Source organism: Nelumbo lutea, chromosome 1, assembly GCF_056320005.1.
Source record: "Nelumbo lutea isolate HS-2025 chromosome 1, American lotus-T2T, whole genome shotgun sequence".
NCBI lineage: Eukaryota > Viridiplantae > Streptophyta > Magnoliopsida > Proteales > Nelumbonaceae > Nelumbo > Nelumbo lutea.
The window spans coordinates 15,214,289-15,230,669 of NC_142684.1; the positions used below are offsets into that span (position 1 = coordinate 15,214,289).

The window sequence follows — 16,381 nt, forward strand, 5'->3', positions numbered from 1 at the left end:
AGAAAGGAACATCTGAAATTTCTTCAGGGGGAGGGGGGCATTGTATGAGAAGAACTGGTGAAGCCAAAAGGAGATATTTTGCACTATAAATTGACCTCTCCCACCATGCATGCATGACGCAATGACCACGCCAAGCATCGATGCTCAACAGTGTACGAGCAATAGAAAAAGCAGTGAGAGAAAAGAACTAGTCCCATATTCCTTTCAAACGATGATAGCAACATTGCACATGGCGTCAGCCATGTTCAACCATCCACAGAAAGTTTCTTGCCTACCAACAATACAGCCATTGATTCTTCCAAGAATCTTATTTCCAATCATATTGCCTTTGCTTCTCTCTATCAATCCAAGTCTTTCAGAAAGACCCAAGATACTCTTCTCTTTTCTTTAGAGAGAGAGAGAGAGAGAGATTGGGGTTTGGACTTTGGACCGTCCATGGTGGGTGTCACCTTTAGGGATTATTTACAGTGACAAGCACTAGGGCATGCAGTAGGAATAATGGGAATGTCATTTCAGGGTATTTCACAATGTGAACTTATCTGATGCATCCCTTCGTTTTTCTATGGTGATATTTGTCTTGATGGTTCCACCCTTCCTAAGTGATGCTCTCCAAAATATACTGATTACAGATCCTGACCGTCAGATGCATATTACATCTTATAGTTCAGTAATAAAAAGGCAAGAAGAGTATCCAACAGAAGTGTTAGGCTCTGGCCTTTGCAATTGTCCCAGCATTTCTTCAATGGTTTCAATGGGAATTGAGAATCAAATCCATGATGGTTTTAGTGTAATCTTTACGCAAAATATGGTCGTCAAGGCCAGCGGTAGTGCTTCCTCGCCACCCCATGTCCTGACCCTCTCTAACCTCGACCTCCTTTCAGGCCGTTTCCCTGTCACTTACTTCTACGTCTACAGGAAACCACCAGCTGAGAGCTTCGCTTCCGTTCTCAATGGCCTCACGAGCTCCCTTGCCGATACGCTCACTCATTACTACCCATTTGCAGGCCGAATTGTAACAAACGCCAAGACCAGCGAGCCGGAGATCATCTGTGACAACCACGGCGCCCTTGTCGTCGAAGCCCACGCCAACATTCCCTTGGACGAGCTAGACTATTACAATCTCGACCAGTTTCTACAAGGAAAACTGGTCTCCATCAACCACGAATACCCTCTGCATGTCCAAGTTACGAATTACACTTGTGGGGGCATCTCTATTACCTTCACCTTTGATCATGCTCTTGGTGACGCAAGTTCCTTCGGTAGGTTTCTTCTGGCATGGTCGGAGATAGCTCAAGGAAAGACGATTTCTTGCATACCGGATCACCGGAGGAATCTCGTAGCTCGTAGTCCTCCCACTTATGACCCCTCCCTAGACGATGCTTTTATCTCCTGCAGCATAGAGGAGATAGCCAACATACCCACAAAGCACACCTTGCTCAAGCTTCTCTATCACATAGACGCATCGAGTGTCAATCGGCTGCAAAGGCTTTCCTGTGTGGATGGCGTGAAGAGAACAAAGATTGAGGCTTTCTCAGCCTACATATGGAAGGTGATGGTGAGGACGATTGAGGAGTCTGAAACCCACTGCAAGATGGGTTGGTTGGTGGATGGAAGGACAAGGATGTGCAGGGACGACCCAAATTATTCCATGGCTAACTACATAGGAAATGTCTTGTCCGTGGTCTTTGGAGAGGCAAGTGTGGAAGATTTGAAGCGGGGGTCACTCTCAGATGTTGCTAGGATTGTTCATGGTGCAATTGCAAAGGCCACTAATGAAGCTCACTTCTTGGATTTGATCGATTGGGTTGAGTCTCACAGGCCTGGGCTGATGCTATCCAGGATTGTGCTGGGTCGGGGTGGGCCTGCTCTGGTTTTGTCATCTGGGCGTCGGTTTCCAGTGGCTGAAATGAACTTTGGGTTTGGGCCTCCAGTCCTCGGGACGGTCTGTACGACTGTTGAGAAGATTGGAGTTGGATACATGAACCAACGGCCTAGTGCAAGGGGTGATGGCTCATGGGTCGTCTCTGCAATTCTATGGCCTGAATTGGCTGATGCTTTGGAGTCGGATCCTGAACGAATTTTCCAGCCGATGTCCAGAACTCACCTTGGGCTCTGAATGATGATCACAAAATGAAATCCCTCCGGATGCTTTGGTTTAGAATGAGTGGTAGTTTAAGACTTTAAGCCTTTAAGTCCAGCTTTGTATCATTATGTGTTAACACATTAACCTTTATTGTATACTAAATCAATACGACTATTAATGGTTAGAACTTAGAACTTAGAAGAAGCAAAATGCAAAACTTGTGGCAAGTCTTTCCTGGAAAATACTTACCGGGTAAAAGAATTTACCCGAATAAATAACTTACTGAAAAGCCAATGAGGCCTTAAAAATGAATACCATTTATAATCCAAAAACATAAGCTATTGGGTTATGAGCCACTCTTATATACAAGTCTTTTCCTATTTCTCATTTCTTTTCGGTGCAATTTGGACTTACAATCTCAATAATTTATTTATCTATTGATGATCGAGGCTTTTGAGCATCGTTTAGAAGAAATATATGAATGTCTTAATAGATATTGCCATAAGTATGTCGATGGTTTATAATTATCTAACTCCAATTTGGAAATTCAATTCAATTATACTAGATTTAATTAGATTAAAAAAATCACCATATCCATTTATAGTTGTATTGGATTTGCATCCACCCTAATGAATATGCATATATCAATATAAAATTAACACAAACACATGTTGACAAAGTGGATTTAATTATATATCATATTTTCATTAAAGTTCATAAGGTCAAGTATTTTTAATTCATTTTACAAATATAATATTTTCATTAAAGGTTCAAATTTCGTGTATTGAATTAACATAAAATATGAAGATAAATTATAAAATGAAATTTTGCAACAAAGAAAATATAATGGAATTTGATTACCTGGGTAAGTTTTTCCTCGGAACCATTTACCCGTGTTAAGTGCATTTACCCATGTTCTTTTATTTCCTAGGTAAATAAGGGAATGACTATTTTAGCCATAAAAATCCATTATTAAAAGGAATATTTTTGTTCCATTCAAGTGTTGGAAGCTTTCCCCCTATGTGGAAAAGTTATTTACCCGGAAAAATAAACTTTCCCTAGTCCCCACATAAATCTGAAAAAAGAACATGGGTTTCTTGGTCAATGGGAATCAAAATCCATTGACCAACTTTTTCCCTCTCAAAATTCAAAAAAAAAAAAAATGCCCCCTAAGTATAATTTTTCTATTGTGCATTAAGCCTCTAGTAGAAATGGTGTATATTAGACAAGTATATCCACTAAATAAAGATATAATATAGTAATATATAGGGATGATCATGGGCTGGGCCGTGGCTGAGTTTTTATAGGGTAGCATGAGCATTTTAAGATTGCTTGGGATCAGCCCAGCCCGCAAATTTAAGTCTTATTAAAAGTTTCATGTATATATATATTGCATATAGTTTGCAACTAATAAATTTGGTATATAAATCTACTTTATGGTACTAAAGGAAAAAAGCGATGATGTAGAAAAACTGCCAATGGGCATTTGCTAACCACTAATCCTTAGAAAGCTACTACTTTTAGTGTTATGATTGAGATGCTCTGATAGAGCCAAGTTGAAGAAGCTATCGAAATTAAAACTCACACTGGAAAATCTATTTAAAAACTAACTTAACCTAACGTTACTTCCCTGCGAATTTTTGTACTAAATTAAGTTATTTAAGAGATTGCAAAAGATTGTCAGAAGATGACGGCAAAAGGCCTGAATAGTTCTTCAATTTGAAAATTCTGTTGAATTTTCCTTCTCACAACTCCCATACTCAGATACAACAAAGAAGCAGGTACACAACTGAACACAGTGTCAAATACAAAATTTATACTGAAAATTGAAATATTCTAGCCTATGCTGTCCACAGGCAATCTTCATGTCGCATGTTAGTTCACAAAGCCATGCCTCCCGCTTCAGCACTGTTAGTGGAGTTCGGCTTTGTTCAGTGCAAATTCGTAGTCGCACGGTTCAACAGCCTTTTACAATTTTGCATTGGGAATATTTTCCCTTGAAATAAAACACACAAGTACGAGGTATTTCCAATGCAAGGCTGTAAAGGCTGTTTGATTGGGAATTGCACTGACTGAAGCTGAATTCTTGTAGGTGTTTAGTATCCTTGCTGGTTAACATTGGTTTTATTTGGTACCAATACTGCAGAATCATTTTTAGCATTGATTTATATTATTCAACATCATATCCAAGATGATGCTACATTATTGGATATGTGGCATTTCTTCAGACCATACCTTTAAAATTTCTAAGGCATGGTCTAGAACAGCATTTTTTTTCTGGAAAAACGATACCAATTAAGAAGTCATTTTCTGAAGCACCGCCTTTTCTGATGTGGTGCCTACATGATGCCGTTTTCTCAAAAACCAACATCGATGCCAAACTCTGCCCTTGTTAATGGAATTCACATCATCAATGCTCCACAAGCACCCCACATGTACATCACAACATGCATTGGAAACATCTCCCATATTTATCATTGGAAGATGTTCCTAATACACAGTTGAGATATACTATAGGGCACATCCTATGGTGGAGATCACATCTGCACCCCACAGAGGTGCCCCGCCACAAATGCCCCACATGCACATCTCAATGTGCATTGGGAACATATCTCAAAGTTGTCAGTGAAAGATATTCCATTGAGATATGCTGTGAGATGTTTGTGCGGCACAGATGTGATCTCCCTTTGGTGGGGCACTGATGTGATTGCAAGGAGTGCTGGGAGAGCCTGGCCAGGCGACATCATAGGCAAAGCAAGATATTTTCCCAGTACAAGTTAAATTTGGACGCGCTACCAATACACGGTGCCAACAGCATTCCAACCTGTTAGGAGAGGATCCCTACCCGCCTTTAGGCAGGTTTCCGGGCTTTAGGCGCATGTGCCACTGCTGGCAAAAAGGCAGAAGGGTGTAAATAGAAATATTGGCTAGCTTTCCAATGTCTTAACCAGATTCCGATCAAACTGTACAGAAACTGAGTTGCACACAGTCGTGTGATAATAGATGTAATCCCAGATCTACGTATGCATGTGTTTCTCATCTTTTAGTTTCAGTTAGTGTTGCGCTTCCATTACCAAAAAAAGAAAGGTAAATTCCTAAAAACTTCCCTTAAGTTTTTTACCACTGATGAAACCATTTCAATCCTCTAACAAGAAGCATTAAAATGTCCACAATATCCATACAATTTCAAATGAGGTTGGCTTTGAAAAAAACCAACACAAAGTTTATGAACAATAAATTATATATATATATATATATTGTAAGAGTTTAAAACTGCAGTTCAAGATGATATAAAGAGTAAATTCAGAAAATATATTCAAAAGGTTTAGAATAGTAATAGATATGAAGAGAAAATTAAAAAAATAAACATTTTGGTCAAAAGTAACTGTATGGGTATTTTGGACATTTTCATGCCTATTATTAGAAGATTCTAATAAAAGGGATCAACTTGCAATTGTGTTAGAAAGTTCAGAAGAGGTTGTTGCAATTATAAAACTTTAGGGGAGGTTTCAACAATGACCATAAGCTTCAAGGGATGTTTTAGTAATTTACCCAAAAAATAGTTTTGTGCTCCAATTTACTTTCTTAGCCTAAATTAAGCAACTTTGTCTGTTCTTTCTCAATTTTTGGCTGATATAATAGATTGTGTTTGGTAACATTGCCAGTTCATTCTCAAACATTTAGAGAGGCGACAACATTTCATGTCAAATAGGTGTGTTTGGGATTGGCATTGCAACATAAAATGTTTAAAAGATATTATTTTTTAAAGGATTGGCTCATTATTACATATAGATTATCATCTAGTTGGTTCTAGAAATACAACAAAAGAAAAAGAACTATTTTGGAGGTAGTGTATATGGGCATTCGATGGTGTATAAGCAACTTTGATAAGTTTCCAACAAAACTTGAAATAAGTACGTATTCAAATAATTACTTATAAGTAGTGGGACCACACAATAAGTGGAAAAATAAGTGATGTAGCTTGATCTGGTTGCTCCATGTTAGAAGGTAGTTTGGACGTCGGGCTGCTATTTGGTTAGGTCAAACTACAAGAAAGAGAGATCAAAGGTCCCGAGGTACTTTACCCGGTATGGGCACTCCAATGCTTAAGTTTGCATGGGAGATTTGTGAGAAAGCTGATAGCTTAGAATAACAAATTGTGAGAGCTAAATTGCATGTACCTTATGAGGCTAGAGGCGATGCCTTTATATTGGCAAGCTACCATAAGCCTCACAAACGTATCTTGATAAGGCTTATCCAGGTCCATCCAATTTGGGTGGGATAGAGATAAGATTTGTTGGTGTGTGGTGTGATCTCAAGGAGATCGAAGAAAGCTAGCTCTCTTCTAAAAGGAGGCTACGTGGCACCTAGGTAGGTCGGTGAGTGTGGCAAGCTGCTCGAACCCCGGTCCTATCTAAGTGACCCGAGGTGCCTAAGGTGAATTGGATTGTTGAGGTGTCCAACAATGCTGAGATGTCACCAAGTCGATGGTTCGCTCAATGTGTCATCATGTCACTAGTTAAGCTAAATTATCCCTCATCAATTGCCCCTACTCTCGAGCCCGAGGTAATCGACACAGTGTCACGGTCTGACACAGGCTTAGCCTTGCCTACGCTTGGCAGGCTTATGTTAAGGGACATCACCGTCATTTTTGCCAGTAAGATTATTGGGGAAACTCATGTCATCTTCAAGCAGACCTCCAAAAGCTTAACGTACTCTTTGAGGAGGGGTGGTCCACCTCCTTGTGGGGTGGCCCTGGTAAATGGCTAGCATGGCTACTAGGGATCCTCATGGGCACACACATGCTCATGGGGACAGTGCATGGACCGGCACTGCGCCACTAACACTCAAGGGAGGCTTGGTATGCGGGCCTGGCTTAAGTGTGAGCTTTCACCATGTCAGCCCCATCCCCAAACTGAATGATCTATCCCGTTGCCCATAGCGCACAGGTGTGTTCTGGCCCAAAGGGGTTGCCTATCATCATCGGCATACAAGAATCCCTCTCATTGGCACCCAGTTGCCTCTTATCATGGCCATCCCCCTTTAGCACGTAAGTGGCGCCTCCCATGAACTGGCCAGAGCCAACAGAGAGCCCCGACCATGAGACTTGAGGTCATGACTGACCTTGGTGGAGCCATCTCATTGGGAAACTCCTAGCCTCACGAACACACAAGGCTTGCCCTGGCCTGGACGCCGCAAGGGTTTCTTTCATTGCAGATCTATCCCCGTGACAATGGGGTGGGAATTTTCGACGAGTTGGATGGATTTGGCCCAATCTCTGGTTCAGTCGAGGTCAAACCAACGGTTCAAACTGGGACAACTCAACTGGCTCGACTTTTATGGGTAGAGGTTACGTTTCGGGTACGCATGGACGCCGCACGATCTATAAATTCCGCGGATGTCAAAAATGCACTCAATCTAATTTGTCCTCAGAATACGAACAGTCGCAACCCTAGGAGCTATCAGATCCATTCAATCTGGACCGTTCATGGTTGGTCAAGGCGGCTATAAATAGGGCCCTTGGGGACCCATTTTTCTTCATTCCATTTTGAGCTCTTGTGCATTCAGAGGTTGCGGAGCATGCTTTCATCGGTGTCTTTGGTGTCATCAGGTCATTCTTTCTCTCTTCTTGGTAAGTCGTCTTCCTTGCTCATTTCATTTTTCTTTGCTTTTTTTTTTTTTCTGGTATATCGGGTAGTGAGTCTAGTGGGGAGAGGGTTCAATCTGGTTAGGCAGAGGAGGACATCTCGATGCAGGATTGACGTGGCTCCCATAAGGATATGGATACACTTTGGGAACGCATGGATATAGATGAAAAAATACGGATACACCAAAAAAATGCATATAATTCCATAAATATATTAATAACATTATTTTTAAGATCAAAATAGCCATAATTAATGTATAGATACATAGAAAATATATATTCTAAAGGTATATATGAAGAAATATTCTACAATTAATATAGTGGGATGCATAAAAATCATAAAACTTTATTGATATTGTATCAATCAAGAATATTAGAACATATATATATATATATATATATATATATATATACAAATTAATACATGCACAAAGCTATTATTATGTTATTTTCTATTGAATTTCAAGGCACAAAGCATATGCAAGTATTATATGTGAATTACTATGTCGATTATTTTATAGAGAAATGCATAAGAATCATAAAATTTTATTGATAATGTATCAATCAAGAATCCTGGAACAAATTATATATATATTTACAAATTAATACATGCATAAAGCTATTATTATGTTATTTTCTATTTAATTTCAAGGCACAAAACAAATGCAACTATTATATGTGACTTATTATATCGATTATTTTCTATTTTACTATTTTTAATATTAACCGAAAGTCAACTAAAAATTAATTCGCAAATGTTTAGTTAACAATAATTTTATTTTTGTAAACAATAAACATGTTATTATAAAATGTAATTAAAATATAAATTAAAAATTTATAAATATATGTAATATTAACTTAAAATATATCAAATATATTAAATTTTATAAGATACACATCATATGCAAATTCATAAATTTTAACTACTAAAATAATAATTCCATTATTAATATTTTTGTTTCCATAAACTTTGAGACAAAAAAATCATTTTTTGATTTAAATGTAGATTAATGGATTTGAAAAATTCAATTTATATTATATTCTCGAGATTTTTGTAAATGATACTTTTATTTTTATAAATAATATATATACTTTTATTTAGTTCAAACTAAAATATTAATTACTAATTTATAAAATTTTAGGATGCATATCATGTTCAAATTTATAAATATTAAGTACTAAAATAATTATTCTATTATTAATGTGTATAAATTTCTTGAGATTAAACAAATTTTTGATATAAATGTGGATTTAAGAAATTATTTATTCTTTTGCTTTATGAAATATTAGCTTTGAATATTATTTTTTATTTTGCTGGAATTATTAAATACAAATGTAATTTGTTTGCATTACATGTGGACACTAGAATAGAAAAATTTCACAAGATGAAAAGTGGCGTAGTGGATGAAGTGTGTGGATAAGGTTTTAACACTCGGTGACTTGTGTTTGAATCATTCAAGTCACATTTTTTACAAATAAACACGTGCAATTCAGGCGGTACGGGTTTAGTCTATAGCATAACCTATGGGTATCATTAAATTTAAATATCTATAGTCTGAAAAATTTTGCTTTTTAGATATAATAAGTACAAAATATACCAAAAGAAGAAGGATGCTTCACTGTTTTCAAAACCGGACTGGACCGGACGGTCGGACTGAAAAATCGGGAACTGATCACCTGACCGGTTCTGTTTTCTTCCAAAACTACTTTTTCCCCCAAAACCGTTGATTTTGGTCAACAAACCGCTGAACCAGCCGATTAACCGTTCGAACCATTCAAATGTTTTCCAAATTTTTAATTTTTTTTGTCAGAACGGGCCGACCATTCAGTTCAAATGGTCAGACCGTTCAAACTGGTAATCAGACCCCTGACCGATTAGGTCACCGATTCGTTTTTAAAAACCATGGGATGCTTTTATAGTGTAAAAAAAAAAAAACATGTTTTTTCTAGTATCTCTTTTGTTGCCATATCCATGTGCAACCTAGCCACCTATCGAGTATTCTAAAATTTACCAAATGTTCCACCATAGCTTTTACTTCCTCCCCTTATCTGTAATTATTTGTATGTCAACAACATTCATGTACTTCATCAATTAATGGGGCTAGGCACTAAATCCTTATGACCATTTCAACATCTTCTTCATCATTACATTTTATCATCTTCCTCCCATCATTACAACTTCTTATCATTTCCATTACATTGAATTTCCCCTTAGCACTCGACCCCATTAAATACTTTACTATTTTCTATACTTTGTTACAATTTTAACATCATTTACAACACCAAAGTCCCCTAGCTTGGGGACTTGACATCATCAAGTAATTCATCTTCTTTACATCATTATAGTTTTCAAATCATTTTCCTCACCCAAAAGTCTCCTTTAGAACATGACCCAACCAAGTACTTCATCATCTTCTTCACATCATCATAGTTCTCATATCATTTTCCTCGAACCAAAGTCCACCTAGGCACTCTACATTGTTTTTTTTTTATATCATTATAATTTTTATATCATTTTCACCAAACCAAAGTCCCCTTGGGTGTTCAACCCTGTTGAGAACTTTTGCACTTTGTACCATTACATTTTCACATTATTTTCTGTTGGAGAATAATGGGGTCACTGTAACTTTGGAGGAGAAGCTCTGAGGTGCGTCTGAAGACACCGTCTTTAGAACGTTATTTGCCCCCACTCAGTTTTACTGAGTTTGTTGTTGGGTTACAGGCAAATTCGTTCCCAGGATACAACAGAGCCTTGGGCGAGAATCTGCAACCAGCAAAGTTGAAGAGTCTCCAAAGAAACCTTCTGTGAGACTATAGCAGACCGGACTAAGAGAGAGAGAGAGTGAATTTCGAAATTGTGTGTTTTGGAGTCTGATTCATGCTCCTTAAATAATTTGTGAAGATGTATGAAAAAAAGGTAGGTGCTGGTTTAGAGAAGGCACCTTGAACAGTCACAATTTCAAACATTGTGATTGTTTAAAAAGTTGTTAACAGTTGGTGACTATTAACTTTGAATTGTGCCTCTTGATCACACCCGATCGAATCGTGACTGTTGATCTCATCAACGGTGATCAACGCACCAAAACTAGAGCCGCCCACGTGTGTGCGCGCGTTGCGCGGTATCGAATCCTCATACTCTCCTCTACTAATTCTAAGGAGTGTAAATCAGCTCCTATTGAAATACTGAAAATAAAATTTATAATTTTCCAATGTGGGACAAGTTCAAAACTGGGTTTTTGTAAGAGAAAAACTGATTTTTCAACCAAGTGTGCAGGTGCAATTTCTCATGTAATTGACCAATCAAACCCATTGGATTTAATCTCTTATGAGATTAAAATCCAACATTTTCAGCACACCAAAGTTCCCTTGGGCATTCATATCATTTTCATCATTGAAGTTTCCTTAGGCACTAAACCTATTGTCTAGCATTTCAGCTTCTTTACATCATCATTGCAGCTTTTATATCGTCGGTCCTAAATTTTGCTAGGCACTTGGCCCTGCTAAGCATGTTTGCACATCATTCCCCCCTTTGTTCTTCGTTATCCATCATTTTCTTAACATAACAACATGTCTATGAACTCTAAACACTCTCCATGGGTCTTAAGTGATCAAAAAACACAAAGTGAAAAATAAAACCAACAACAAGAAATAAATCAATCACTAGACCTTTGTCAAGTCTTTGAAAATATTTTCCAAAATGTTTTCAAATTAAACTTCTATCTTTTTAACAAATCAAACCATTCAACAACTTTCATAAAACATCAAAATTCAAGAAAAATCAAAGTCCAATAAACTCATTAGATAACAAATCCCAACCTAGCAGAAAAGGGACACATGCACACGAACTGACTAAGAGATAACAACTCAGCCTAGCTACATTAGTCCGCAACAATTAAGCTCGGGTATTCAATCACCTCGGCGCATAGTCACCTCGACACTCAATCCAGTTTGGAACTAAAATATTAAAGTATCAGCTCGGGGCTATTGACCTGGACCATCATGTAACGATCCCAGAAGTCTCTCCAACAAACTCCGAACCTCACGGGATCACACCACATAACGACAAGCTTATCTTCTCCTCGCCCGGATCGGGCGGAATTGATAATATTTATTAATTGATAACGTTACCCCCCAATTAAAGCAGAAACGGATCCCATCAGGATGAAGATCCCGGAACCGGTTCGCTAAACCCGTGAGGGCTAAACTATATAAAGGCACCAACCCCAATGACACAAGGTACGCATGATTTTTCTACTCTCTAGCTCTCTAGCTCTCTAAGCTCTCAAAGCTTTTCAGCTCGCATCAATTTATTGACTTAAGTATCGGAGCTACCTCTCCGGATTAGCCACCCCAAGTTCTTTGATCCTTTCTTGCAGATTCACCTAGTTCGCTGCCCGACTGGAAGCCAGATCATCCTCCAGTAGGGAGTAGTCAGATCGCACTACATCAATTGGCTCCGTCTGTGGGAACTCGATCAAAAAGTCATCCCTCTTACAAGCTATCAACCTTCTGAATCCATGGCATATTCCAGTCACGCCAGACAAATCAGTGAGATGAACGTTTTCGAGGGGCAACCTCAACTTCCTTCAGTGTGCATTGGCCAGTTCACCATCCCGCTTACTACGGTTGGGGTTCCAATACTGACCATACCACCAAACACCACACAGGTGAACACCCCACTTTCGCCAGTGGTAGGTGCAACCTTTTCTGAGCCGTTTGTGGTCCCCCCCAGAGTTGGACAGTCACAGTTTCATGACCTGGTGCAGTGTGTGTTGGCCATCCAGGTCCAAATGCAGTAGGCTCAGCAATTCCAACAGTACCAGTAGTACATGTTCTACCAGCAATACCAGTAGCAGTTTCCCCCACTACCACAAAGCCAACAGCCAGTTCCACCTCGACACCCAGGGGCCCAGCAAGATTAGAATAAACCTCACGTGAACCAAGATATCATTCAATCTCCCCACCGAGGCGAAGAGACTTCACAAGTCCCTATTCCTCCTAGGAGTTAGGTCTCACCCTGCGGGAGGAGAGATGGTCAGATCACCCCATTTGCTTCGCAAGGGAACCTCGGAAATAGATCCGGGGATGCTCAGCCTAATAGGGTCAATCTTCCTTGGCATTCACAACAAGAAGGTGGGTCGCTCCCAGGTAATCGGTTCGGGGTTCTGGATTTGAACTCAAGGCAAGGCCTCTCCGTCCATGACAGCCAGCCCCAGAATTCCATGAGGAACCAGGAGCTACCTCATGGCAGAACAGTACTTGAGCATACCGAGATCAGCAGCACCAATGCCGAGCCGATAAAGAAGCAGCAATGGAGGCGTCGCAAGGCACGCCGTACTTCAGCTCAGGACAGTCAACTAGTGAGACCGAATCAACAAGAACAGGTTAAAGGTAAGGATGAGGCGAGCTTGGTAGCTTCAAAGGTCGTTCCTCCCCTACTTTCTGGGTCATCTCCCCTATCTCCCGAGCTCTTGGAAACCCCGATGCCCAAAGATTTCAAAATGCCTCCCTTGGATAAATATGATGGGTCTTTTGATCCTAATGATCATGTGGACTCCTTCCAGTCCTATATGCACCTAGCTAGGGCTGAGGAGTCTTGCATGTGCATGGCTTTCTCCACCACTTTCATGGGGGTAGTTTGAACATGGTACCGGAACCTCGCGCCAGGATTGTTCAAGAGCTGGGTGCAGTTCGCTGAGTAGTTTACCTCGCATTTCATCACCAGCAAGAAGTGCCCGAGGTCACAGGAGAACCTCCTCAACGTGGTTTAGAGAGAAGAGGAGTCGATTAGAAGCTACATCAAATGCTTCGACGACACCTGCCTGCAGATCCCCGACTTAGACACGGCGGTAAGACTCATGGCAGCCAAGAAGGGAGTAACTCACAAAGAGTTAAAATGGCATGTGGTGGCCAATAAACCTAAAGACATCATAGAATTCCTCAAGCTAGCCGACCCAATTCATTGGAGCTGAAAAGGAAATGAACTAGAAGACTGACAACCCGACAGAAAAAAGAAAAAGAGACAGTGACAACGCAAGTAATGACAGGCACAAAAGAAGAAAGAGTAAGCCCCCGAGCAGAGGAGGAAACAAGTCTCAGAGTCGATCTCCTTCACGATCTTGCGAGTCCAGTTGGCGCTCTAGGACCTCACCTATTGAAAGGATGAACTACACACCTCTCAACGCTAAGCGAGGAGAAATCCTAATGGCCATCAAGGACTCCTCCTTTGTCAAGTGGCCTCCTAGGATGAGGGAAGATCCCGCAACAAGAAATAAGAACGTCTATTATCACTTCCACAGAGACCACGGGCACAGTACGGGGAACTGCAGAAACCTCGCGACGAGATAGAGGATCTCATCCGTCGCGGGTACTTGGAAAAAATTTGTACAACGAGAAGAAAGAAGCCAGGCAGATCAACAGGTAGACTGGTAGGGGGACCAGAGAAGGAATACCTTCGAGTCTAGCAATAGGCAGAACGAGCAGCCACCACGGCAATTGCCCGAAGAGAGATCGATCCGTAGAGTAATCAATATGATTACTGGCGGGTTCATCATCGCAGGGTATACTTTAGTAGCTAGACGATCCTCAATCCACGAACTAGAAAACGAGGAGAAAAACCTACCAAAGAGACCTCGACTTGAAGAGCCAATTTACTTCATGGAGGATGACATGCATGGGATCCAGTATCCTCACGATGATGCTTTGGTGATAAAACTGTAGCTCAATGAATTCGAAGTCAAGCGCATCCTAGTGGACTCAGGTAACTCGGTAGACATATTGTTCAAGGACACCTTTGACAAGCTACAACTCTAGAAAAGCGACTTAAAGGCGACATATACTCCCCTGGTAGGATTCAGCGGCGAGGAGGTCAGACCTCTCGGGCGAGTCTCAGTACCCGTAGTGGCCAACACGTGGCTGAATATCATGAGGTTCGAGCACACGTTTCTGGTGGTCGCAACTCCCTCCCCTTATAATGCCATAGTAGGTTGACCCATTACGCACGCTCTACGTGCGGTAGTATCCACCTAGTATCTGGCAATGAAGTTAGGAGTTGTGCGAGGTGACCAGCTCGAATCTCGCAAGTGCTACGTAGCCGCCCTTAAGGGGAAAGCAAAGCTAGCAGCTAACATCGAGCTCGAGCGACCAACAGACTATGTTGACGAGTGAGCTACACCAACAGAGGAGACGGTCCACATCTTGGTCTCAACTGATGACCCAATCAAGACTCTCCAGATTGATGCTTCGATCGAGGAGCCACTTTGCTCTCAATTGGTAAGCTTCTTACTACAAAATTTAGATATATTTGCTTAGTTCGCGACAGAGATGCCCGGAATAAGTTCCAAGGTTCTAACTCATAAGTTAAATACCAATCCCTTAGTTAGGCCAGTTAGACAGAAAAAACGCAACCTCGCCCTAGAACACTGGAGGATAGTTGAGGAAGAGGTCGGGAAGCTCTTAGTAGCAGACTTCATCAGGGAAGTCCATTACTTGAACTGGGTAGCTAACCCAGTTCTGGTAAAAAAGGCCAACGACAAGTGGTGCTTGTGCGTCAATTACACTGATTTGAATAGAGCCTGCCCGAAAGATTGCTTCACGCTGCTCAAGATCGACCGCCTAGTGGATGCGACCTCAGGGCCTGAGTTGTTGAGCTTCCTCAACGCCTATTCCGATTACAATCAGATTAGGATGGAACCCGTCGATGAAGAAAAGACTACCTTTATAACTGAGCTCGAGCTGTATTGCTACAAGGTCATGCCCTTCGGACTTAAAAATGTTGGGGCAACCTTTCAAAGACCCATAAACAAAATTTTTGAGCCACTAATTGGCAATAAAGTCGAATGCTATGTTGATGACATGGTCGTGAAGACCCATTATTCAAAATTTTTGTTAGATGATTTGCAAAGTGTTTTTCAAATTTTAAGAGAATATAATATGAAATTAAATCCCAACAAGTGTGTTTTCGGGGTCACCTCGGGTAAATTTTTGGGCTATATAGTCAACCAACATGGCATCGAAGCGAACCCAGAAAAAATAAAGGCCATCTTAGATACGAGACCACCCTGCAAACTAAAAGAGGTTCAGAGGATGAATTGCCAGATAGCCGCCCTGAGCCGTTTTATATCCAAGTCGGCAGATCGTTGCCTACCTTTTTTAAAGCCATAGAAAAGAGTAGAGACTTTGAATGGACTGCAGAGTGTCAGATTGCCTTTGATAAGCTAAAAAGATACTTAGCTAGCACTTTGGTTCTGACCCGACCGGAGGAAGGGGATGTATTAAAGCTGTACCTCTTCACGAGTGACGAGGTGGTCAGTTCGGTACTAATCAGAGAGGTAGATTGGGTCCAACAACCCATCTACTATATTAGCAAAGTTTTGCAGAACGCAGAAACCAGGTACCCGGAGATCGAGAAACTAGCGTACGCACTAATCATAGCAGCTCGCAAGATTTGTCCATACTTCCAAGCCCACACCATCATCTTCCTCACCAACAAACCTCTGAGACAGATCCTGCTCAAGCCCGAGGTGTCTGGCAGATTGACGAAGTGGGCTATCGAACTAAGTGAGTATGACATCCAGTATGAACCTCGGACAACTATCAAAGCCCAAGCCTTGGCCGACTTTGTGACAGAATGTACATTCAGTACCGCAACT

The 16,381-nt window shown here is 40.6% G+C and overlaps 1 protein-coding gene across 1 annotated transcript; it reads left to right on the forward strand.

Moving 5' to 3' along the window:
* The first annotated feature begins 340 nt into the window (after positions 1-340).
* On the forward strand, positions 341-2,300 carry LOC148873647 (HXXXD-type acyl-transferase family protein). Its single transcript, XM_088942195.1, has one exon. The coding sequence runs from the start codon at positions 563-565 to the stop codon at positions 2,114-2,116; it is 1,554 nt and encodes a 517-aa protein (XP_088798321.1). The 5' UTR covers positions 341-562; the 3' UTR covers positions 2,117-2,300.
* The last annotated feature ends 14,081 nt before the right edge of the window (positions 2,301-16,381 follow it).